This window comes from Acartia tonsa, chromosome 12, assembly GCF_053477335.1.
Source record: "Acartia tonsa isolate MP-2025a chromosome 12, ASM5347733v1, whole genome shotgun sequence".
NCBI classification, from domain to species: domain Eukaryota; kingdom Metazoa; phylum Arthropoda; class Copepoda; order Calanoida; family Acartiidae; genus Acartia; species Acartia tonsa.
Genome location: NC_137271.1, coordinates 193,407 through 220,110, shown reverse-complemented (window position 1 = coordinate 220,110; position 26,704 = coordinate 193,407). Strand labels below are relative to the sequence as shown.

At 36.1% G+C, this 26,704-nt stretch overlaps 1 protein-coding gene across 1 annotated transcript in view; it reads left to right on the top strand.

Annotated features, from left to right (window-relative positions):
- The window catches only part of LOC145334405 (uncharacterized), a 75,707-nt gene extending 54,719 nt beyond the window's left edge, over positions 1-20,988 (top strand). The window contains exons 48-50 of the mRNA XM_080179858.1: positions 17,659-17,760; positions 18,007-18,065; positions 20,935-20,988. Of these exons, the coding sequence (XP_080035984.1) occupies positions 17,659-17,760; positions 18,007-18,065; positions 20,935-20,988 (215 nt within the window). The remainder of the gene's footprint in view (positions 1-17,658; positions 17,761-18,006; positions 18,066-20,934) is intronic.
- Positions 20,989-26,704: the final 5,716 nt, after the last annotated feature.

The window sequence follows — 26,704 nt, the reverse complement described above, 5'->3', positions numbered from 1 at the left end:
TGCCAAAATTCAATTTCAAATATTTTTACTGGTAGATTTAATCTTATAAGAGATCTTATAAAGAGAATCATGTAAATAACTATAACAACAAACCCAAAAACATCCAGAGCAAAATTTTATACTTAATTTTATTGCCTATAAGTGTATAAACTCCCCCCCCCCCCCCACTCCCTCCTTGGCTCTTACTACAATGTCAAACCATACACATTTCAAAGACTATTTTTAATTAAGCTAAAATTGAATGCACCCAAAATATACAAATATACCTATATAAAATAATTATATAACTCCTAGGTGCTAAGCAATATAATTTTTAAAAGGTTTGTGTAACAAGTGTCAAACTTAAAATTCAAGAAAAAACTGCATTTTTAAAACTTGTGTGTACTTCAGAGGATAGCTCAAAAATAATAATAGTACAAAAACGTTATATACCAATATGAAAACTAGAGGTTATGAGCTTTCCAATGGTGTGCGTAGCATTTTTCTACCACTTCTAGGTGCTGAACAATGACATGTTTAAAATGTCTGTATATTTCTTTGCAGGCTTGCCAATGTGAATTTTAGGTTAAAAATAGCTAAAATCTTTTTCCCGGATTTTCTCCCAAGAAGGAACGCTTTTGATTTCGTTTTTTGCATTTTTCATTATTCTATATATGTATATATCAGATTCTGTAATAATCTCAGAGAGCCTGTTTCAAAAAACGGCTTTTTCCTTCCGGCGACTAGTGATTTACAAAGAAGGGGTATAGTCCTTTCCATGACATCGCTCCATATGGGGCGATGATTTTAATTGATCGCCTCTTATGACAAGGGGCGATGTATTGGCTCCTTGAAAGGAGCGATTTAATAGCCCCTTATAACAAGAGGCGATGTTATGACTCCTTGAAAGGAGCGATTTGATAGCCCCTTGCCCTAAGAGGCGATTAAATGATCCTTTATCGCTCCTTTATCGCCCCTTCTAAAGAGGAGATGATATGTCCTCTTATCCCAAGGGGCTATTTAATTAAATATCGCCTCTTCATGGCCCCTTCACTATTATATATATCTTAGTCCCTTGATGGCCCCTACATTGCTCCTACATCGCTCCTCCATCGCTCCTTCTCCAAATTTATATTACATTGTACTTTGATGGCCCCTACATCGCCCCTCCATCGCTCCTACATCGCCCCTTCATCACTCCTTCTTCAAATTTATATTACATTGTACTTTGATGGCCCCTACATCGCCCCTCCATCGCTCCTACATCGCCCCTCCATCGCTCCTACATCGCCCCTTCATCGCTCCTTCTTCAAATTTATATTACATTGTACTGTGATGGCCCCTACATCGCTCCTACATCGCTCCTTCATCGCTCCTACATCGCCCCTTCATCGCTCCTTCTCCAAATTTATATTACATTGCAACTTGATGGCCCCTACGTCGCTGCTACATCGCTCCTTCATCGCTCCTACATCGCTCCTTCATCGCTCCTTCATCGCTCCTTCATCGCTCCTTCTCCAAATTTATATTAAATTGTACTGTGATGGCCCCTACATCGCTCCTACATCGCCCCTACATCGCTCCTACATCGCCCCTTCATCGCTCCTTCTACAAATTTATATTACATTGCAACTTGATGGCCCCTACATCGCTGCTACATCGCTCCTTCATCGCTCCTACATCGCTCCTTCTCCAAATTTATATTAAATTGTACTGTGATGGCCCCTACATCGCTCCTACATCGCTCCTTCATCGCTCCTACATCGCCCCTTCATCGCTCCTTCTCCAAATTTATATTACATTGTACTTTGATGGCCCCTACATCGCCCCTCCATCGCTCCTACATCGCCCCTCCATCGCTCCTACATCGCCCCTTCATCGCTCCTTCTTCAAATTTATATTACATTGTACTGTGATGGCCCCTACATCGCTCCTACATCGCTCCTTCATCACTCCTACATCGCCCCTTCATCGCTCCTTCTCCAAATTTATATTACATTGCAACTTGATGGCCCCTACATCGCTGCTACATCGCTCCTTCATCGCTCCTACATCGCTCCTTCATCGCTCCTTCTCCAAATTTATATTAAATTGTACTGTGATGGCCCCTACATCGCTCCTACATCGCCCCTACATCGCTCCTACATCGCCCCTTCATCGCTCCTTCTACAAATTTATATTACATTGCAACTTGATGGCCCCTACATCGCTGCTACATCGCTCCTTCATTGCTCCTACATCGCTCCTTCTCCAAATTTATATTAAATTGTACTGTGATGGCCCCTACATCGCTCCTACATCGCTCCTTCATCGCTCCTACATCGCCCCTTCATGGCTCCTTCTCCAAATTTATATTACATTGCAACTTGATGGCCCCTACATCGCTCCTACATCGCTCCTCATCGCTCCTACATCGCTCCTCCATCGCCCCTTCATCGCTCCTTCTCCAAATTTATATTAAATTGTACTGTGATGGCCCCTACATCGCTCCTACATCGCCCCTACATCGCTCCTACATCGCCCCTTCATCGCTCCTTCTCCAAATTTATATTACATTGCAACTTGATGGCCCCTACATTGCTGCTACATCGCTCCTTCATTGCTCCTACATCGCTCCTTCTCCAAATTTATATTAAATTGTACTGTGATGGCCCCTACATCGCTCCTACATCGCTCCTTCATCGCTCCTACATCGCCCCTTCATCGCTCCTTCTCCAAATTTATATTACATTGCAACTTGATGGCCCCTACATCGCTCCTACATCGCTCCTCATCGCTCCTACATCGCTCCTCCATCGCCCCTTCATCGCTCCTTCTCCAAATTTATATAACATTGCAACTTGATGGCCCCTACATCGCTGCTACATCGCTCCTCCATCGCTCCTACATCGCCCCTTCATCGCTCCTTCCACAAATTTATATTACATTGTACTTTGATGGCCCCTACATCTCTCCTCCATCGCTCCTCCATCGCCCCATCGCCCCTTAATAGCCCCTTACCTTAATTTATATTAAAAAGCCCCTACATAGCCTCTCCATCGCCCCTTAATAGCTCCTTACCTTAATTTATATAACATAGCCCCTACATAGCCTCTCCATCGCCCCTTAATAGCCCCTTACCTTAATTTATATAACAAAGCCCCTACATAGCCTCTCCATCGCCCCTAATAGCCCCTTACCTTTATTTATATAACAAAGCTCCTACATAGCCTCTCCATCGCCCCTTAATAGTCCCTTACCTTAATTTATATAACATAGCCCCTACATAGCCTCTCCATCGCCCCTTAAAAGCCCATTACCTTAATTTATATAACATAGCCCCTACATAGCCTCTCCATCGCCCCTTACCTTAATTTATATAACATAGCCCCTACATAGCCTCTCCATCGCCCCTTAATAGCTCCTTACCTTAATTTATATAACATAGCCTCTACATAGCCTCTTCATCGCCCCTTAATAGCCCCTTACCTTAATTTATATAACATAGCCTCTACATAGCCTCTCCATCGCCCCTTAATAGCCCCTTACCTTAATTTATATAACATAGCCCTACATAGCCTCTCCATCGCCCCTTAATAGCCCCTTACCTTAATTTATATAGCATAGCCCCTACATAGCCTCTCCATCGCCCCTTAATAGCCTCTTACCTTAATTTATATAATCCTTACCTTAATATATATAACATAGCCCCTACATAGCCTCTCCATCGCCCCTAAATAGCCCCTTACCCTAATTTATATAACATAGCCCCTACATAGCCTCTCCATCGCCCCTTAATAGCCTCTTACCTTAATTTATATAACATAGGCCCTACAAAGCATCTCCATCGCCCCTTAATAGCCCCTTACCTTAATTATATAACATAGCCCCTACATAGCCTCTCCATCGCACCTTAATAGCCTCTTACCTTAATTTATATAACATAGCCCCTTCATAGCCTCTTCATCGCCCCTTACCTTAATTTATATAACATAGGCCCTTTATGGCTCCTGTACAGCCTCTGTAATTGTATTGCCCCTTCATTATAGAAGGTAGGGCATTAAGGTAAGGAAGGAATGTGACCCTCTACAGTTTTAAATTTAAGTTTTAAAAGGATGACAAGGATGACAACATTTATAAAAGCAAAGCTCTGAAACGGTAGAAAAAAGTTTAATGAACATAGGTCCTGAGATCGTTCTCCTTAATAGGGTAGCTTCTCATAGGTCCTGGGGAGGTTAATAACTATTTTATTTTAATCCTTATAATAAAGTAACAGGATCTTTGTCTGTATGTATGTCTGTCTGTACCTTGCTAACCACTAAACCGACATGGTTCTCCTTTACAGTGAAGCTTCCTATGGGTAATGAGATGGCTTTAGGCCATTTTATTTTTAATCCTTATAAAAAGTAACAGGATCATTGTCTGTATGTATCAAAGAAGATCGCTAACTGCAGAACCGATATGGTTCTCCTTTATAGGGTAGCTTCCAATAGATCCTGGGAAGGTGTATAACTGTTTTGAAGGAGGATATAAGGGGCTATTAAGGGGCGATGGAGAGGCTATGTAGAGGCTATGTTATATAAATTAAGGTAAGGGGCTTTTAAGTGGCGATGGAGGGCTATTAAGGGGCGATGGAGAGGCTATGTTATATAAATTAAGGTAAGGAGCTATTAAGGGGCGATGGAGAGGCTATGTAGCGGCTATGTTATATAAATTGGCTATTAAGGGGCGATGGAGAGGCTATATAGGGGCTATTTTATATAAATTAAGGTAAAGGACTATTAAGGGGCGATGGAGAGGCTATATAGGGGCTATGCTATATAAATTAAGGTAAGGGGCTATTAAGGGGCGCTGGAGAGGCTATTTAGGGGCTATGTTATATAAATTCGGGTAAGGGGCTATTAAGGGGCGATGGGGAGGCTATGTAGGAGCTATGTTATATAGTTAAGGTAAGGGGATATTAAGGGGCGATGGAGAGGCTATGTAGAGGCTATGTTATATAAATTAAGGTAAGGGGCTTTTAAGTGGCGATGGAGGGCTATTAAGGGGCGATGGAGAGGCTATGTTATATAAATTAAGGTAAGGAGCTATTAAGGGGCGATGGAGAGGCTATGTAGCGGCTATGTTATATAAATTGGCTATTAAGGGGCGATGGAGAGGCTATATAGGGGCTATTTTATATAAATTAAGGTAAAGGACTATTAAGGGGCGATGGAGAGGCTATATAGGGGCTATGCTATATAAATTAAGGTAAGGGGCTATTAAGGGGCGCTGGAGAGGCTATTTAGGGGCTATGTTATATAAATTCGGGTAAGGGGCTATTAAGGGGCGATGGGGAGGCTATGTAGGAGCTATGTTATATAATTAAGGTAAGGGGATATTAAGGGGCGATGGAGAGGCTATGTAGGGGCTATGTTACATAATTAAGGTAAGAGGCTATTATGGGGCGATGGAGAGGCTATGTAGGAGCTTTGTTATATAGATTAAGGTAAGGGGCTATTAAGGGGCGATGGAGAGGCTTTGTAGGGGCTATGTTATATAGATTAGGGTAAGGGGCTATTAAGGGGCGATGGAGAGGCTATGTAGGGGCTATGCTATATAAATTAAGGTAAGGGGCTATTAAGGGGCGATGGAGAGGCTATGTAGGGCTATGTTATATAAATTAAGGTAAGGGGCTATTAAGGGGCGATTGAGAGGCTATGTAGGGGCTATGTTATATAAATTAAGGTAAGGGGCTATTAAGGGGCGATGGAGAGGCTATATAGGAGCTTTGTTATATAAATTTAGGTAAGGGGCTATTAAGGGGCGATGGAGAGGCTATGTAGGGGCAATGTTATATAATTAAATAAAGTGGCTATTAAGGGGCGATAGAGAGGCCATATAGGAGCTTTGTTATATAAATTAAGGTAAGGGGCTATTAAGGGGCGATGGAGGAGCGATGTAGGGGCCATCACAGTACAATTTAATATAAATTTGGAGAAGGAGCGATGAAGGAGCGATGAAGGAGCGATGTAGGAGCGATGGAGGGGCGATGTAGGAGCGATGGAGGGGCGATGTAGGGGCCATCAAAGTACAATGTAATATTAATTTGGAGAAGGAGCGATGAAGGGGCGATGTAGGAGCGATGAAGGAGCGATGTAGGAGCGACGTAGGGGCCATCACAGTACAATTTAATATAAATTTGGAGAAGGAGCGATGAAGGAGCGATGAAGGAGCGATGTAGGAGCGATGGAGGGGCGATGTAGGAGCGATGGAGGGGCGATGTAGGGGCCATCAAAGTACAATGTAATATAAATTTGGAGAAGGAGCGATGAAGGGGCAATGTAGGAGCGATGAAGGAGCGATGAAGGAGCGATGTAGGAGCGATGTAGGGGCCATCACAGTACAATTTAATATAAATTTGGAGAAGGAGCGATGTAGGAGCGATGGAGGGGCGATGTAGGGGCCATCAAAGTACAATGTAATATAAATTTGGAGATGGAGCGATGAAGGAGCGATGGAGGGGCGATGTAGGAGCGATGGAGGGGCGATGTAGGGGCCATCAAAGTACAATGTAATATAAATTTCGAGAAGGAGCAATGAAGGGGCGATGTAGGAGCGATGAAGGAGCGATGTAGGAGCGATGTAGGGGCCATCACAGTACAATTTAATATAAATTTGGAGAAGGAGCGATGAAGGAGCGATGGAGGAGCGATAGAGGGGCGATGTAGGAGCGATGAAGGAGCGATGTAGGAGCGATGTAGGGGCCATCACAGTACAATTTAATATAAATTTGGAGAAGGAGCGATGAAGGAGCGATGTAGGAGCGATGAAGGAGCGATGTAGGAGCGATGAAGGGGCGATGTAGGAGCGATGTAGGGGCCATCAAAGTACAATGTAATATAAATTTGGAGAAGGGGCGATGGAGGAGCGATGTAGGGGCCATCAAGTGGGATGTTATATAAATTAAGGTAAGGGACTACGGAGGGGCGATGGAGAGGCTATGAAGGAGCCATCATGGGGCTATAGTATAGCCTCTTATCATAAGAGGCGATATTAACGCCCCTTCAAAGGAGCTATTAAGAGGCCATGAAGGAGCTATAGCATAGCCTCTTATCATAAGAGGCAATATGAACGCTCCTTAAAAGGGGCTATCACATCGCTCCATATGATAAGAGGCTATGCTATAGCTCCTTGAAGGAGCTATAGAAAATCATCGCCCCATATGGAGCGATGTCATGGAAAGGACTATACCCCAAAGAAGTTGTATCAACTTTTTTTTTTATAGCTAGCCGGTCCTTTTAGTAAGTAGTAGATGTAAAATTTTTCATAGAATTCAGATATGCAATCGGTTTTTTTGTAGACCTCTTATTTTTTAAGTAATTTAAGTTTTAAAAAAAAAATTAAGTCGATTTTAAGGTACTAAAATGCAACAAAAAAAAGAAAGAAAATGGCCATTATGAACAAAAATAGTAAGATCTTTAATTTGACACCTTACTTTTTCAATTCTCTCAGGTAATTATTGAAAAAATCGATTTTTTTAAACCCACGAGAATAAAAACTTTGAACTCAATTTTATCATTTCACAAGTAAAAAAATATGGGTTCATATATACCTTTAGAATCAGAAAAATATTACGAATCCATTGTAAGCAAAATTGAAAAAAAAAGTTTACAATATAGTATATAAACTACAATAAAAGGAATTATATGAAAATATCATATTATATTGTACAGGCAACGTCTTAACTCTTGAATTGACTATAAAAATGGGAAGGGGGTATAGAGGGGGTAAAGAGGGGGTAAAAAAGGGAAGACGATAGTGTTGCCAGAACAAAAAATACAATTGGCCATTTTTATATTTTTTTATTTTTTTACTTTTTTTCAATTTTGCTTACAATGGATTCGTAATATTTTTCTGATTCTAAAGGTATATATGAACCCATGTTTTTTATGTCTGTTTGAGAAAATATTTAGGTCTAAAGTTTTTATTAAACCGAGGTTAAAAAAAAAGATTTTTTCAATAATTACTCAACAGAATTTTAAAAGTAAGGTGTCAAATTAAAGATCTTACTATTTTTGTTCTTACTGGCCATTTTCTTCTTTTATTTTGTTGCGTTTTAGTACCTTAAAACCGACTTAATTATTTTTTTAAAAAACTTAAATTACTTAAAAAATAAGAGGTCTACAAAAAAACCGATTGCATATCTGAATTCTATGAAAAATTTTACATCTACTACTTACTAAAAGAACCGGCTAGCTATAAACAAAAAAGTTGATACACCTTCTTTGTAATTAAAGGTGGGCGAGAGATGGGCCAACTAAAGTTAATTGGATACTAATAAAAAAAACCTGTTTCTAGCTTTGTTATTGAATTTGGTTTTCAATAAAAAATATTGCTTATTTTATCAATTTCTGAGTAACTATATATTTGTTTAAAGCAAGAATTATGTTAAAATTCAGCTTGACCGTTAGGAAAAAAGAGAACTATGTCAAAAAGTTTAATTTTAGCTGTAGAAGGAAAAAATGACAATTAACTGCACATTTATATAGTACAAAAATTTTTTCCCAAATATTGGACATAATAAAAACCGGCGGAAAAAGCCTTTTTTTAAGGAAACGATAGACAGTTCTGCCCTATCTTTGAGATTATATGAATGAGATGATGTTAAAGTGATTGAGAATTTAATTGTCCTCTTAAGAGTGATTTAGAATGGGTTAACATAAGCAGCATTGAAAAGCATTTTTCTAGTTTAGCCTCCTAATTTAATTTTTATGAAAAAAATTTAAAAATTCTTTTTTTAACTATTTCTCTTTAATTTTTTTGTAACGGGAAAAATTGAAGATTATCACTTTTAAACAAAAAATCAAGAAATTTTCTGTTGTAGAAACCATTGGGTATAATATGGGCTTTCTTTTGAATTTGAAGCAATGCAATAACATTAAATTTTTGAAGAAGAGACAGTTTTTTAGTGTTTATAATTTCCGTCAAATTTTATTTGTTAAAATTTAACAGCGAACCAATGGAAATTGGGGTAAGAAATAGAGTGTTCATACAATATATATAGTAGATACTACAATAAAATAATAATACTTACATAACATGTAAAGAATGAAAAATTATAAACAAATATGCTTCAGTCAGTTTATAAACTTCAAAAAAATGAAGTTAAAAATACATTATTTTTTCTTGCGTTTGAAAATATCTGTTACATTGTTTTCTAACTGTGATGTGATGATCAGCTGATTGCCTTCGATTGGTTATTAATTGAGTTAATGCAGAGAAGGGAAATGGAGGTGGGGGAATTCTCAGCTGTTTTGTTGTTAACACGATTTTTTTTGCAAAAAAATTAACAATTATAAATGCTATAATACTCTTGAAACTAAATATATATTAAACATGTTTTAAGAAAAAGTTGAAAGCTAAATAGCTTAAAAGTTGCTAAAAGGCAGTTTGACCGACATGGCTGTTTTCATAAAACGACAGGAAATTTAATTTTTATATCCTTTACTTAAAAAATTTGGAAAATCGGACCATATACACCAGTTATATGAAGAAATACATTAAAAATTTAAAAATAGCTAAAAACCTGCAAAAAGGTAGTCTGACCGTCATGGTTATTAAAACGACAGCTAATTTAATTTTGATATCTATAACTGAAAAAAAATTTGAAAATCGGACCATAAACACCAAAGATATGGAGAAAAATGTGAAAAATATAAAAATAGCCTAAAACCTGCTAAAAAGCGGTCCGACCGCTATTGATGTTTTATAGTTAATTGTGCTCCTTAATGATGGGAATGTTGACAAATAGTTTCAGCATTCTATCTTTTGTAGGAGCTGAGTAAATCCCATTTCTCCCATAGCGTTACGGACGGACGGACTGACTATAATAGTGAATTATAGAGTAGCTTTGCTACTAACAAAATAGAATGCAAAGAGGAGTATGTTATAAACTGTTATTGCTCAGCCCATAGTTATCTAAAATAATGTTAGACATACCAACGGAAAGCTTATCTCTTCTTGTTTTCAATATGTAAACATTTTTAACATGCATTGTATGGTTTTGTATTTATGTTGCTAAATGTAAAAAGTATCATCAAATACATGAACATGTACATGTGCATTGTTTGATTGTGCTTCCCCCCACCCCCATTCCTCTAGCTAAATATTTAAAACTGAATTGAAACCTTGGGAACCAAAATGAAAACCTTACCAGAATAAAAAATCTTGGGTACCAAAGTGAATATTGTTTACATTTCCCCATTCCATAGCAAAATACACAGCCTGATAAGAAAACTTTGGGTACCAGAGTGGATATTATTCTAGGGTGAAGTATTCCTTCTCATGGGGGCAGGGACACAGGACAATGGATTAGATTTAATTCCCCCCCCCAAAAAAAAAATAAAAAATTGTAATTTTCTTATATTGGGGGGAAGAAAATGGTGGGGTGGAGAGATTAATTTATGTATCATGGGTCCATTCCTCCCTGACTGGTCTAAATAGATTGAAAGGCCAAGATTCCAGGGATCTAAAGGTATAAGACAATGGCCGATAAATTGATGTACATCTCCAATTATGATTACCTCTTAACTGTGCATGAAAATGAGTTGCGCCTGTTTATGGACCAAGGCATTTCCCCTATACTCTTGCAATTATTGTCATGCACAAGACATAGCAGCAGTGGATATTATGACAGGGGAATATTTGTTTAGGTATTTTTGCAAAGGTAAAATTAGGTTAAGAATACACAAATGAGGGTTGGTTGGTGATACAAAAACATTGAAAATGGTTTAAATGTTAGGTTAAGAAAGGGATGAAATAAGCTCCCTGCATAGGTTAGGCATTTGGATAACCTAAAAGATATTTCTAAATAGGTTAGGTTAGGAATATAATATACAAATAAGCCCCCCCACAGGGGTTGATGAGGTATTTCTGCTTGGTAGGATACGGTGGCTGCATATATGAAGAACTTTGCTCTGAACTTAAAGAAAACAATACAAAAAATCATTTTTTTTGTTCTTTTTTGTGACATCAGCTATTTAACTCGCTTTGAAAGTTTGAAAATCCATTATATTTATGCTTTGCTTTTACAGATGCTTTCATCCTAGTCTTAAAAATCACGTGGTTGCAGTTAATTACTGGAAAACCTAGAAGATGCGCACTCTTTGTTTTAAAAGTGCTAAAACAGATTTCTTGTCAAAGATATAGATTCGAAGATTTTTATCAGATACCATGCATGCATCCTAACTTTCAATTCAGAAAATTTCTAATAATTTATCCTTATAATAACGTAACAGGATCAATGTCTGTCTGACTGTCTGTTTGTTTAAATGTTTGTAGCCAAGAATCTTGCTGACCATTGAACCGATCAGGTTCTACTTTAGCGGGTAGCTAAACATAGGTCCTAGGAAAGTTTATAATTTTTTTGGAGGAGGATACCACCAACCCCAAAGAAAAATTGCCCCAAGCACCCCCCCCCCTTTACAAAGAATTCTCCCCCACACAATTTTTTTACTTTTTCATTTTAAATCTAAAAAAACAAATTTGGTTTTCAAATTCAACTCCCCCATCCTCAAGTGCCCCCAGAGGCCTCTAGAGGTGTTGCCGCTAGTAAGAAATAGTGAATCAAGACTTTTTTTAAAACTAATATTTAAATATTATACAGGGTCATTCAAGAGAAATGATTTTTTTAAAAATTTATTAGGCATAGAAAATAAAACAATTATGTAAAATCTTTTATATATTTGGAAAACATATTATGGGACATTTATGATTCAAATATTTAAAAATGATTATTTCAACAAAGTATGCCCTAAAAACAGGTTTTTCCATAGGCCTTTTTTTCGAAGATTTATTGATTTAAAGGTTGTAAAAAAATGCGCACCTTTTTGAAATTCAAATTGCGCAGCTTGTGTTAATAGTAGAAAAATGTTATGCATATCGTTAGAATTGTCATAGGCTCTAGTTTCTTAATATATAAGAACCATTCCTGTGCTACGTATAGTATAGGAGCTACGTGGTAAAATGTTTCAATTACTTAAAACTTTTCATCCTTTTTCTCACATTTTTCAACGTAGCTCCTAAACTACAAATAGCACAAAAATGGGTCTTATATTTTCAAAAACTAGAGCTTATGACGATTCTAACACAAGCCACGAAATTTGAATTTCAAAAAGGTGCGCATTTTTTTAACACCCCTTAAATCTTTGAAAAAAAGGCCTTTGGAAAAACCGGTTTTTAGGGCATAATTTGTTGAAATAATCATTTTTAAATATTTAAAACATAAATGTCCCATAATAGGTTTTCAAAATATATAAAGGACTTTACATAAATGTTTTATTTTCTATGCATAATTAAGTTTTTTAAAAAATCATTTCTCTTGAATGACCCTGTAGAATGACTAGATATTTATTTTTAAAATTTTCAAAAAAATATAAATTTTAAAAATAAGAATGGGGAAGGGTAAACAATATTCACTCTGGTACCCAAGATTTTTTATTCTGGTACCCAAGGTTTTTTATTCTGGTACCCAAGGTTTTTATTCAGGTTGAAATATTTAGCTAGAGGAATTGGAGGGAGGGGGGGGGGAGCACAATCAAACCATACACCTTTAAATGTTAATGTAATTGATGATACTTTACATTTAGTAGATACAAAACCATACAATGCATGTTAAAAAATGTTTATCATTTTGAAAACTAGAAGAGATGTCTAACATTTTTTAAGGATAACTATTTTTAAAAAGCCTACCCTAACATTTTTTACCTTATTTTTAGAGGATTTTAGGCGTAAAAGGAAGAAAAAATAGTTTGCGGATTTTCTCAAAAAGCAGTTCAGTGTTGGCAACAGTCAGTCCTCGGCATTGGAAATTCGTCCTAGTCTGCAGGACAATCTCGGTTCCGGCGGGCAGTTGAACCTGGAGGCCCAGGTTCACTCTGGAAGCACCTAAAAGGGGAATGGTGAGGACAGCCAGTGCATATAGATCCATTGCGGCTCCGGCCTTGTCTAGGTTGGTGGGGAGCTTGGCTCCCACCCGTATTGGTATCGCCACCATCTGCAGAAAACACATGGCGTCCGGTTTGTCCTCGGGGGCCGCAATCTCCATCTCGGTGGTTGCCTCGGTAGCATAAGGGGCTCCATCTCGGCATCCGGGTTCCAGACGGCGTTGGTCGGCGGCACAGGTGCTGGGGGAGGCACCAGAGGAGATGTTCCATCTTCTTCGGCTGGTTGGACAGGTTCTATTCCAGAGGGTTGCGGTGCTGGTCAACAGGGGGCGGCGGTGGCGCTGCGGCAGCTTCAGCCTCTGGCTGGTACACAGGGAACTGGCCTGGGTCTCTAGGTGGGACATCTGTGGATCCAGATCCAGATCCTGGATGTCTGCTGGGATCTGGTTGGCGGTGATGTCTCCGATGTAGCGGCACAGCCATCCGATGTAGGCCGTTACTTCTGCAATCTTGGCTGTAGGCGAAACTGGTTGGATCACATAGTGCACCTCCATTGCACGCTGCACTATCTTCCAGGGGCCTGTCCATCTCTTGGTGATGGGCTTGGCTTTGTAGGGACACCCTGGGATGGGTCCGGGAGGACATGGCTGTCCGTTGATTAAGGTGTCCTCGGTTAGGAGAGCCTCCAGAGGGCAGTCAATTTCTGGAAAATCCAACTGGGCAGGGTAATGGCCAACAAATTTGTTCCCTTGCTGGCCTTTAAGGCGGCGTCCACCCAGTGGGTTCCCTTTCTCAATGACACGGGGTGGTTCTGGGAGCAGGCCTGGCAGAGGCCCCTCATAGCTCAGTTCACATTCAGCGTCGTCATGGGTGGCCGGTACTCCTCGGAGGGGGATGAACTCCCCTCTCACCCACAGGCTGTGGACCTGCATATAGAAACATAGCCTAGTTCCAAACTTGCACAAAAAGTACCCCCCTAAGTTTAGGGGGTGTGACAAGTTGCGCACGACTGTTATGTAGTGTAGGTGCAGGATCAGGGTGTGGCTAACGGCCATGTAGAGGTGGCGTAACTTGCCAATAACTTGACCTGGAGTGGTTGGCCTTCATTTGCCGTCATGATATGGGAGTTGGCAGGTATCAGCAGGTCCTGTATGCCCATAGCATTGAGAAAGGCTTTGGAGATACCGAGTCCACCATGGCATCCATCTGGATATGCTCCTCAGGATTGCGGGTGGGGAACCATACCGACATATGGCAGGGAAAGTGAAGGTATTGCCAATTGATAAGAGGGCTGCTGCTAACGTACCTTCACAGACCATGGTGAAGGGGACACAGGTCTCCAGCTGTAGGCTTGTCTGGAGAGGGTGGCTGTAGGGAAACACACGTCCTGCAGGCAACACAACAGAAGGTGGCTGCCGGGAAACACACGTCTGGCAGGCAACACAGCAGAGGGTGGCTGCAGGAAACACACATCTGGCAGGCGACACAGCAGAGGGTGGCTGCAGGGAAACACACGTCCTGCAGGCACAGCAGAGGGCTGCTGCCGGGAAACACACATCTGGCAGGTGAAACAGCAGTAATCGGCAGAATGAATCTGCTATGCAGAACAAAACCGCAGAAATGCAGGTAATTTGCGGATTTTACCTTTTCTGACTGCTTATGAAGGTTTTTGGTTGCATAAAACACCTGAATCGAGCTAATTTGCGGTCAGCCGCCTGGCTTGGCGGCAGTTCTAATGGTCAGTTGGCATTATGAAGCTTCTCTGGATTGTCAGTTGACTGTCCCCTTGCTTGAAAAGGATCCAATCCCTCAGTTGATCTGTTGACGGGGCTCTTATCAATACAGGACTGACACCAAATTGTCATATGGGGTGAGTAAAACAACCCCTATACCACAAGGCGTAAATTCTTCGACAGAGCCCCTAGCTCAAACAGTTTTATCCAGTGAAAGTGCTTCAAATGATTGAATCAACAACAAATATGGGTATTTATATGGTCAATTACAATAATAGATAGATATATGGGGTAGAAGGCGCAGGGGGCGCAGATAAGAAGGTGGTGGGCTGTCCAGGTGAAGGCAGAAGGGTAGGCGACTGAAGGGGGTAGGCTGGTGGCGGCGGAAAAGGGTAGGTTCCGCCGGTAGAAAGGGGAGGGGGTAAACCCCTTCTTACCCCCAGACTGTTGATAAGAATGGTCTGCCCAGTGTGACCGCCTAGTAATCCACCGCTGGAATGTTTGCCGGGAGAATAATGGCCCTTTGTTTGATGAATAGTTTTGAGCAGATGGGTTTGTGATAATGTATCAAATTTTAGCTTGCAGCAAATCTACTTTAAAGAATGAAGGTCTGTCCGTCTACCACATATGCACAAACAAGAGCAAGCGATTTTAGGCAACTCCCAGCAGTGATTTTAAATGTCTTTTTAGCCTTAAATATCAAAATATCAATTTTTAAAAACAGTTTCAACATAGTTTTATATGACAAAAACTTTGATATGATAAGCATTTTTTTGCTATATATTATCCAATGTTCTTTTGAGTTCAAACTGCTATGACACAAAAGTAAATTTTTTCAATGAAAATGTTAATTGAGAAAAAAGATGGTAACTTGTAATATTGAAAACAGTTTCATTAGTGTACTTTTGTTATTTACGGCATTTGATTAGGTTTTGGCGTGTTATTTTTTTGGAACATTTGAACTCAACAAAACATTTGATGATATTTCATCATAAAATGCTTAACATTTAAAAGTTTTATTCTTAGAAAACTATGGTGAAACTTAATTTATTTTAGTTGGCATAACTATATCAAACATAACCCTAGTGTATCCACACAAAAAATATTTAGAATTACTGCTGGAAAGTACTTAGAATCACTTGCTCTCGTTAGTGCATAGTTCCCTTTGTTGATGGGGTAATTATTAGGACTGGGCCGGATATCCGGTGTGGCCGGATATCCGGCCATTTTCAATATCCGGCCGGATACCGGATATTGAAACTATCCGGCCGGATATACGGCAATATAATCTTTTATATTTTACAACAAAAATCTCTGTTTTTTTTAATCTTAAATGGCTGTAATTTTCTTATTATTGAAGATAGAAGAACAATTTTTTCTGAATATGTTTATCTTTATGTAAATTTTATATTAGAAATCTCAAAACATAAATTTTGGCGGTGGCAGCAGTACTTGGCAGCTGCCAGCCACAAACCGACGGTTTGCATGTAAACGGCAACAGATTTTATGAAATTGTAATATGTCATGAAGATATATAAAAAAGCCTAAGTTTAAAATTTGAAATCTTCAAGTAAAAATTTACGGTCACAGGAACAGTTTAAAGATTTCTGGAGACCTGGAGGTTCAGGACTTGCAGGATTATACCTGGAACCTGAAATCAACTTGAACACCTATATTACATATGAGGATGTACGACTATAGGATATTTTAGTATTAGATAACATGAAATGCTTTGTTTAAGTAAAAAAATATTTTTACTTTTTACCTGAATGACCTTACCAGATTTGCTGGCATCCTGGAGGTATTAAAAAAATTTCAACTCTCAGTTATGTGTCATACCCATATTTCGAAAGTCACTTAGTTATAGCCCTCTACCTTTTATACACAGAAAATGGGATAGAAAAAAAACAGAGGGGGGGGGGGCAGGCATTCAACGCCACATCCCCGCCCATCCTCCAACCGTTAGGGGTTGATATTACTTATTGAGGGAAGTAATAGTTCATTAGATTTGTTTGCTAAGAAGAAAGATCATTTAATACTTACTTAATTTTTAAGTTTTAATCTTAATTTTATCCTATTATACAAAGTAGTAAGCTTTTTTTGTCTGTAGTGAAGGATCTCGCTAACCGCTGAACTGATATGTTCTCCTTTAGAGTGAAGCTTCTTATAGGTCCCATGGTGGTTTTAGGCTGTTTCATTTTTATAAAAAAAAGTCGTTGTAAGGTCTTAAATTATTTTTCTGCACTTTCATGTCCCTTCTAATATACCTAGATACTAGGGACGCAGCCGCTTGTATGATATAAAACACTAGTTTATGAAGAAATTTTTTTGCGGGTATAGTCCTCTTTGTGGCAACGACCCTTAAGGAGCGATTATTCGTATTTTCACAGTAGCTTTTCTCCTATTTCTAGCCCCTTGCGGGGGACTCTAACCTTGCGTGGCCAATTGCCTAACCCTGCGGGGCAATCACCTAACCAAATATAACCTAACCTAACCTAAAATAACCTATTAAAAGCAATTTTAAAAATACAACGAATCGCCCCTTAAGGTGCGTTGCCACAAAAGGGAATATAACCTTTTTTGATACTTTAATATGTAGTAATTTGGCCGGTTATCCGGCCGGATATCCGGTAATTTGGCCGGATAACCGGATATTTGCCAGATATCCGGCGTTGGCCGGATATCCGGCCGGTTACCGGATATCCGGCATTTGAAATCAGCCGGATATCCGGTATCCGGTTTCCGGCCAAAAAAATATCCGGCCCAACCCTAGTAATTATGATAAACTATTTTTTTTGTCTAAAAGATGAAAAATGAAGGTATTTAATGGATCATCGAACTAACTTTGTTATAATTGAAGAGTAGCAACGCTTTCTAATATTTATGTATCTTTAACTTAAAATGAATAGGAAAATTCTAACATTAATAAGTTAAAGATAAGAGCTATCTGTTTTGTATATACAGACTGACCATAATCATGTATTTTGTATTAATACTCAAATTAATATCATGTCTATATACATTTTTATATTATTATTTAGGTCTTTTACAAGAAAGTGGAATTGGTAAGAGTAATGAGGTATGGCTAGGTGGAACAGACGTAGATGTAGAGGGAACTTGGGTGTGGACAGATGGATCTCCAGGTATTATCTTTCTGTAACCAGCAATAAGGATATATTTGATATCACTAATGGGGGGCCGTATCAATCAGCCTAAAACCTTGGGCCAATGGAACACTCTCATAGATCTTAGCAATCATATACACCTACTGGAAGACATCCTGTTACTTTAAAATAAACAAAAATAACTTATTTATATTTTACTATCCATCTATTTTTACTTATGAATTATATTTTGTATAACATTAAAGTTTAATTTTTGTTATTTAGTATTATTCTCATTCTGGAATAAAATGCCTAATAGCGACACTGGTTCAAACTGTATTAGGGTAAACAAATTTGAACAACTTTGCTTTTATGAAGTCTTTCATAAAACCTCTCTATATATGATTTATTTAAGGCTTAACTTCCGTGACCTTAGCAAAGCAACTAATAAAAATGGCCATTAATTAACTCCCTTTATTAGTGGTTCTATGAAGAACTTTTTAAAAGCAAACTTGTTTAAAATTTTTTTAAAAAATAATCGTTGTTTTTCTTGTCATGAAAATTGAACTTGAAATTTTCAAATCTAATTTTCTCAAAAAGATCCCGCTAAAGTATTTTGGTTTTACCTGGAATCATTATGGTTTTATGTCTAATTTCACCATACATTGGTCCCAGAGCTCGGCACTTACTTTTATCTTGATTCAATTGTAGCCTGGCTTGATTTTTGTTTGCTTGTTTGTTACTTTAGTTCGGGTTAGGTAAGGTTATATTGTGTAATGCACCATAGAATTGATTCAAAATAAGGTGGGCGTAGGTGTTTAGTGCTAGACATACATTTTTTACATTTACATACATGATTTTATATTGTCTTTTAAACTTTCAGGCATTTAGTGGAAGTAAGGGCTGGTTATGGATCCCTCACAAGTGTTCAGATATCGAATATAGACCCTATGCTTTGTGTAAGATACAAGGTAATTTCATTTACTTAAATTGTGTACTTATTTTAATTTATGAGCTTAGACAATCTTGACCTTTGAAACTTTTAACATAAAGTTACAGTAAAAAAAAATATTTTTATTTTATCATGAGACAAAATACTTTAGATTTAATCATGCAAAAATTTTGTGCCTTTTTTGCCCCTTTCAAAGGTTTTAAGGTATTAATTGACAGAGATTTTACAAAATAAGACAATGGTCGATATATTGCTGTACATCACCAATAATGATACACAAAATTACCCCTTCTGTTGATTTCAATTAGTGGTTGAAAAGTAAGGACACTCAAATTATTGAATTAACCAATCAGAAAGTAAACTTGTTGAGACAACAAATAAAAAAAATATTATTATACATAGGATCAGGACAAGTTTAATAAACAACCCAATGATCCCTCCCACCCTGATTAATTGAAGAATTGAAGTAACACCCATCAGACAACAAACATTATAATTCCACTACCCTTGTCTTGACTATGCATTTTATCAATTTAATTAAGTTTATGGGCTCAGGAATCACCTCCACTCTAATCTTACTATTACTAGAAAATTATTTTATAGCAGAATGCTTATGTTGCTTAATCTCTTTTATTTCAGTATGAATGAATTGAATGATGATGACCCTGGCCTGGATGTTGAAAATGATTATGGAAAAAAATACTTTTATTAAACATTTATTTTGTCTTTTTTTACTTGTTTTTTTTTCAAAATTCATGACACAATAAATTAAATTTGGCTTAATATTTTTACTTACTCAATTTCTTCGAAGATTTAGGATGTTTATCTGTCTTATTATCTGAAGCTTAAGATTTTTATTATTACTTTTAGATATACTGCACAGGGTTAGATGGGGGTTATTTTGGAGGTTTCTTTTCTTAGGGGCCAACAAATAGGTACCTTAGACGTCCGGCCTTAGTAATATACATATCACTGGAGTTTTCAATCTAGTTATATGAAATATTATTAAGGACACATAATTCCTGGATAAGAAGCATTTAGAATCCTTCTTTTTTCGAAAATTAGTTTTTAAAATGCTTCGAACTTACTAAGGGCTGAAAATCAGTTTTAGGTAAGGGGAAATTTCTGTAGAGACTTTTGGTCCCATGTGACGACCTTTCAGAAGGAAAATAGTATCTATATAATGTGTTTATATCCAGGAATAAGGTACAACCAAATCTAAAATAAATCTAAAATAATATTTTGAGGGTTTTGTGATTTAATAATAAATTAATTTAGTCGTTGTTATAAGCTGGTTTATATCTTAATGGTAGTAATACAAGGTTGGGTGATTTATTTTTTAATGAATAAACTTTTCATCTGCAAGTCTTTGTGATAATTAAAAGTGAATCTTTTCTATAATTAGGGTCGGTACGTTTTGCGTTAGGTCCTGCCACTAGGCAACATATTTGATATTTCTTGTGTATTAAAATAAATAAAATAAAATAAAACTATATAAACAATATACCTATGTAAATATTCGTATCATATAATTGTATTTTAATATGTTGACTGAAATATATATTTTGATTTGATTTGATTTGATATCTCCATAACAGAAAGCTTTTTTCGTTAACTTAGGCATGTTAGAATTGTCACTTTAAAACTTTGCATTGTGATTCCTGAAATAGTTACAATTTAGAAAGCGTAGCTTAGCTACTAGCTCTACAAATGTTACAATGCTTCACAATCCGGTCCAAGGGTCAGCATGTAATCAATAATCACTTAACTATTATAACGATTACAACAACTCTCACTTTCTGCTCCTGGCCAGGACTTGTATCTGTGAAACACTTAATACCTTGCTGATAGATATATTACCCAATGAATGATGATTATTTTATACACCAATTCAAAAGATAATAGATACCTAAACATTAGATATATTACCTAAAACCTATAATCGCTAATTATACCGCTTCGAAAATTATAAGTACCTAGATATGAAACCTATTATAATTTCTAAAACGATAGTACGTTCTTACATTGTGTCAAAAATTAGAGATTAGCTTGGGTAAACGAAGTTTTACTGATCCTTCAAACCATAGAAAAATTCAGCAGATATCCCTCCTAGGGCAGCTAACAGTTGCGCAAGACCACTGTTTTCACAAGAATGGTAGAACGTACGCCCTCTACTCAATTAAGAAATAAAATTAATAGTTCAAATCTTTATTTTAGGTTACTACATCTTAAGTTATTTATTAAAGTCTATTTTATTTTAGGTATGTGTTAAAAGTCTCAAAGAGGAGTCGCAAATAAAGATTAAGATGTTCTAAAATATGCCCTATAGAATCTTAAAGACTTAACACCTATCATCTTGAAGGGTCTGATCACGACTCAATATCTAAGCCCACCGGGGCCGTATTTATAACCTAACTCTGTAAGAGTTGTCATAGAACTCCCCAAGTTGTTCTTAGTATAGGTAGAATTATTTTTTTGTATTATAAAAACTATACAAAACATACAAAAGTACTATTGTATCAATTTTTTAAAAATTTTGTACAGTAAATTTTTTTGGCAAAGTCCCCTTGTACATGTTGTATCAATTTTGTATACAATAGTATTTTTCTGTTTTTTTTTATTAATTAGTATATTTTTTTTGTATATGTTGTACACTTTTTTTTATTTTCGTACTAATACCATTTTCCTGATTGTATATCTTGTATTCATTTTTTGTACAATAGTATTTATTTCAAATATTTTTTACTTTACTGAATATTTTAATATGTATACTAAAGTAACAAAAATAATTAGGTTATAATTTATGGATTTAAAAGAGTTTTTTTGTTTCATGCTTATTGTATTTTTTTTTTATTCTTATACAATAGTACAAAGTTTTGGAAATTTTAGGACTTTGCCTAAAAATGAACATAGTATTTATTGTATATTTTTTTTTTGTATGATAGTATATTTCAAAAATATTTTCTAAGTTTTAAGTTTTTTACTCTAACAAAATTTTAAAAATGTATACAATTGGACAACCAAAAACATACAATAACCTAAATTTTGATAAGTTCCAAAACTGAGGACTTAGGAAACATTTTTTGAATATAAAAAAAATTTAGAATTTGACAAAAAAAATTGTTTGATTCTACAATTTTAATTCTATTTTTAAGTACAATTTTTTTTTTAAGTGAAAAATTTTAGCCTGATAAGTGTACAACATATACAAAAATTAAATATGTTACTTAATAAAAAAAAACATAAAAGTACTATTGTAGACAAAATTAATACAACATGTACAAGAAAATATTAAGGGACTTAGCCAAAAAAAAGGACTGTACAAAATTACAAAAAAATAATACAATAGTACTTTTGTATATTTTGTATAATTTTCATAATACAAAAAAAATTCTACCTGATATAGTTCAAATTTTTGCTGCTAGGTGTCTTTACTTTTTAGAAAAACTTTTTTTTTAAATATTGTCTAACTCTACTATTTCAATTTTGTTTCTAGGTTTTTTCTAAGTACAAAAGGCTAGAAATCAACCTTATTAGACGTTCACTCAAAGCCCAAAAATAATGGACTTAAAAGTGTATTAAACTGTATATAAGACATTTGCGGATATATTGATACCATTAATTTGCCTATTAGATAAAAAAAGTATGTTTTTTTAATATTTTTCTCTTGCTACAAATCAAATTTCAAATTTGAGTCACCAAAAATGCTAAACTAGTTTTTGCTCTAGAAGAATCATTTTTTGGAGTTAGAAAGTGCTTAATACCTCATTTTAATCGCCTGGCATTGCTTTATAATGTACAGGTAATGACTTGGTTGTTTATAGAATAGTTGACTAAAAAATCGAGGTTTTGTGATATACCCATTTTTGTTGTTGCTCCATAACTGATATTTTTTTTCTTATTTTTTTTGGCTGTAAAGAAGCTTTATATATTCATATAACATCCACCTAAATTTGACTTTTGATATATTATTTATAACATCAACAGAAGGAATTGAATTTTGGAAAAAAAATATCAATTTATATTTTACACTGTTATGCATTGTTCTTGTTCTTGTTTCTAAAAAATATTTATATTATTAAAAAGATAATTATTTAACGCTTCTATAGGTATGTTTATCATTTTTCTAGGCTAAATATAACTATAATTACACCATTTTAAAGTTAAACATCATAACATATAAACTCACTTATTGAATTGGTCTGTATTATTAAGCTGCCAACCCTTAAAACAGCTGCATTTCATTATCCTATTATATAAAGTAGTAAGCTTTTTTGTCTGTAGCTTAAGATTTTGTACCTATTGACTTCTCTGTTTTATGGAAGCTTCTTTTAGGTCCTTGATAGTTTTAGAATATTGAAAAAAAATATCAATTTATATTTTACACTGCTATGCATTGTTCCTGTTCTTGTTTCCAAAAAATATTTTTATAATTAAAAAGAGAATTATTTAACGCTTCTATAGGTATGTTTATCATTTTTCTAGTCTAAATATAAATATAATTTCAGCATTTTTTAAACATCATCCATCATATTCAAGTTATTGTAATTTTAAAAAAAAATATCAATATCAAGAACTATTGGAACAATTTTTACCGAACACAGTAATAGTGTCTGACTGATTATGACGTAACAAAAAAAATTAGCCAATGAGAGGCCGCTATTGACCAATGGTAAAATTTATAGTGGCCTCTCATTGGCTAATTTTTTTTGTTACGTCATAATCAGTCAGACACTATTACGGTGTTCTTTTTACCATGCAAAACAAGGTGTTATTAAGTGTAGGATCCCTCACAATATCTATATGTCTGTCTATAATGCATTACACATGTAATGCTAATAGAGAGCATAGACATACAAGCTTTTTTTGGGAGGGTGGGTAAAATTTTTGCAAGGGGGGGTAATTCGGTTTGGAGGGGGGGGGTAAAATGACGCACAAAGCACGTTGCAAATTTTTTTTCCCCAAGAAAAATTTTTACCTAGGGGGTAAAATTTGCTTTGGGGGGGTAATTCCCCCTCCAGAAATCTGTTGGCAGGGGAAATTTTGTTTACCCACCCAAAAATTTGCCCTTGGAGTAAAATTTTTGAGGGGGAGAAATTTAAATTTAATTAAATAATTAGTAAATATGCGAAGCGAGCAAAAAAATTTCTATTTTGGGGGTGGTATTTACCCCCCCAAAATTGTTTGGGGGGGGGTAAATACCTCCTCCTAAATGGTTGGGGGTGCGGGTAAATTTTAAATAAGGGGGGGGGGGTAAATGAAAAATTCGTTTGGGGGGGGGGGGGTAATCGCAACTTTACCCTCCCCCCTTGGACGTATATGATAGAGTGGATGCTATAAGATTGCTCTTATAATGTGAACTGAATAACTGAATGGGCTTCCAGAAACCATGAAGTTGGCCTAGTCACTACAAGGGAGAGTGCAGAGATATCCAGGGGGGGGGGGAGTGCCTGTAAAAGTGTAATTTTTTGGGGGGTGGGGGTAATCACCCCCATTAATATATTATGGGTGGTATAAACCCAGCCTCTTTAAATTTTTTGAATAGGAGTAAAGAAAATCAGGAAAACTTAACAATCTAGGAATCAAACTAGCACCCCAACCAATAATCGGTTCCATGCTAAATGTAGGAGTCCCAAACGTAGGAGTGAAAAAACATTGGAGTGGACAAATGCATGAGTCCCCAACGTCAGAGTGGAACAAACGTAGGAGTGGGACAAACGTTGGAGTGGACAAACGCAGGATTTTTTGGACAAACACAAGAATCCCCAACTATTTTTTAAATTTTGAATTCTTATTTCAATTTTGAATTTTTTTTTATATAAACCCAGTTACTTTTCTTAGTTAGGTTAGGTTAGGCCAGGGGGCCAAGCACTGTGGCCATAGTCATTATTTTATAGACAGAGTATAAAACGATTCAAAATTGTCATATTATTAAAATAGCAGATACTCCTAGGTTTTATTTAAGCAATGTCCACTCTAACATTTGTCCTCCTCGAAGTTTGTCCACTCTGATGTTTGTCCCATGTTTGGGACTCCTGCGTTTGTCCACTCCAACATTTAGGACTCCTACGTTTGGGGTAGGACTCAATAAAACTTATGCAGAATATCAAAGTTTTCAATCCCTGAAAATTTCAACCATCTGTCTTGAATAGGAGTAGAGAAAATCATGAAAACTTGAAATGTAGAAATTAATATAGCCCACCCCAGTTTATTGAAAAATCTTAATGAAACTTGATGAAAATATGGAGTATCGATAGAGAGAGAGAGAATATTCAATCCATGAAAATTTCAGCCTTCTATCTTTTACAGATGACAAGAAAATCACGTTATCCCCCTTTCTGACAGACGAACAGATGAACAGACAGACATACCAATGGACAGACATACAGATGAATGGACAGACAACGGACGGAGGGATATTTTGAATTATAGAGCATCTTTGCTACTAAAAAACAGATGAATAGGATAATCGTTGTACACAAATTGATTTCAGTATGTTTTAAATGAGCTTACATAATCAAGGACGTCCAAGCTTTTTTATTTGGGGGAAATATCTAAATTTGGGCACCCCCATGTTAATTTTGTGGGGTAATCTTTATATCATAGAGGCAAGGATGTTTAAGTTTTATATTTTTTTTTTTTGGGGGGGGGGGGCGGAGGTTAAAAGTTATAAATTTAAAAATTATGGGGTTGTCCCAAATTAATTAGTAACACTTAACCACCTACACCCCCCCCCCCCTCCCACCTGGACGTCCCTTTGCATGAAGTAATGATTGTAAAGTTGCTAAGTACCTAACTGCTACAAAAATCATCATCCAACATTTAAAGGGACTGTGAACGTAAATTTTTCTCATCTTAATATCAAATCTTAACATTATCTCATTCATAATATCTCACAGATAGAGCAATACGAACTTTTGTTTGCTTAAAAAACGGCTTTTTCCGACGATTTTTATAAGGTACGGGGAAAGGAAGAAATTTTCCGTATTATATAAAATGTGCATTAAATTGCTTTTTTCTCCCATTATAGCTAAAATTAAACTTTTTCACATAGTTCTAGATTTTTCCTAACAGTTAAGCTGGCTTTTAACATAATCCTTGCTTTAATCCAATGTATAGTTACTTAGAAATTGATAAAATAAGCAATATTTTTTTATTGAAAACCAAATACAATAACAACGCCAGAAACAGGTTTTTTATTAGTATCCAATTAACTTTAAATGGCCCATCTCTCGCCCACCTTTAATTACAAATTTGTAAATAATAAAGACGCAATATTTCTTTATAAACAGTCTGATAAAAGTGTAAACTAATTCTCCAAAGTGGGTTATTTATTGTTCAACACAATAAAAAAGGATATTATTATTTTATATAACCTATGAGATTCAACCCTTTGTAGACAGTGAGGTATTTTTTTTGAAAATAATACGAATTTAAAATATGTCTTTATTACCTAATTACTACGTTATAAAAAAAACGAATTGGCAATTTTATAGCATAAAATAAATCCTTAACAGTAAGTAAATTGTTTCAACTATATATGACAAGTTAAATATCCCTACAAACATTATAAGAAACAAAAACGTTCAGATTTTCCCTGTTTTTTCCTTTTTCCCTCTCAAAATACCATAAAATCAAGGCATTATTTCTGGATATTTTTGTGAATAGGACATTTTTGGTTGATCAGTGTAGTGAAATGTGCTTAGTAAATGTTAAGATTTGATAATCAGATGAGAAATTTTTACGTTCACACTCCCTTTAAGATTAATTCTAACACGCCTGAATTAACAAAAAGAGCTAACCATGGCATGGATAAACACATAAACAAATTATAAAAATGTTATTAAAATAGTAAATCAATTATTCACAAATCGTTTTCCTTGTTTGTTTACTAGCAGCAGCGCTCCAAGGATCTAGGATCTCTGAATTTAAAAGAGTAAGGAAATTAGTAAAATAGCCTAAAACCTTATCTAAATCTTAAGCTACAGACAAAAAAGCTTACTACTTTATATAATAGGATAATGAAATGCA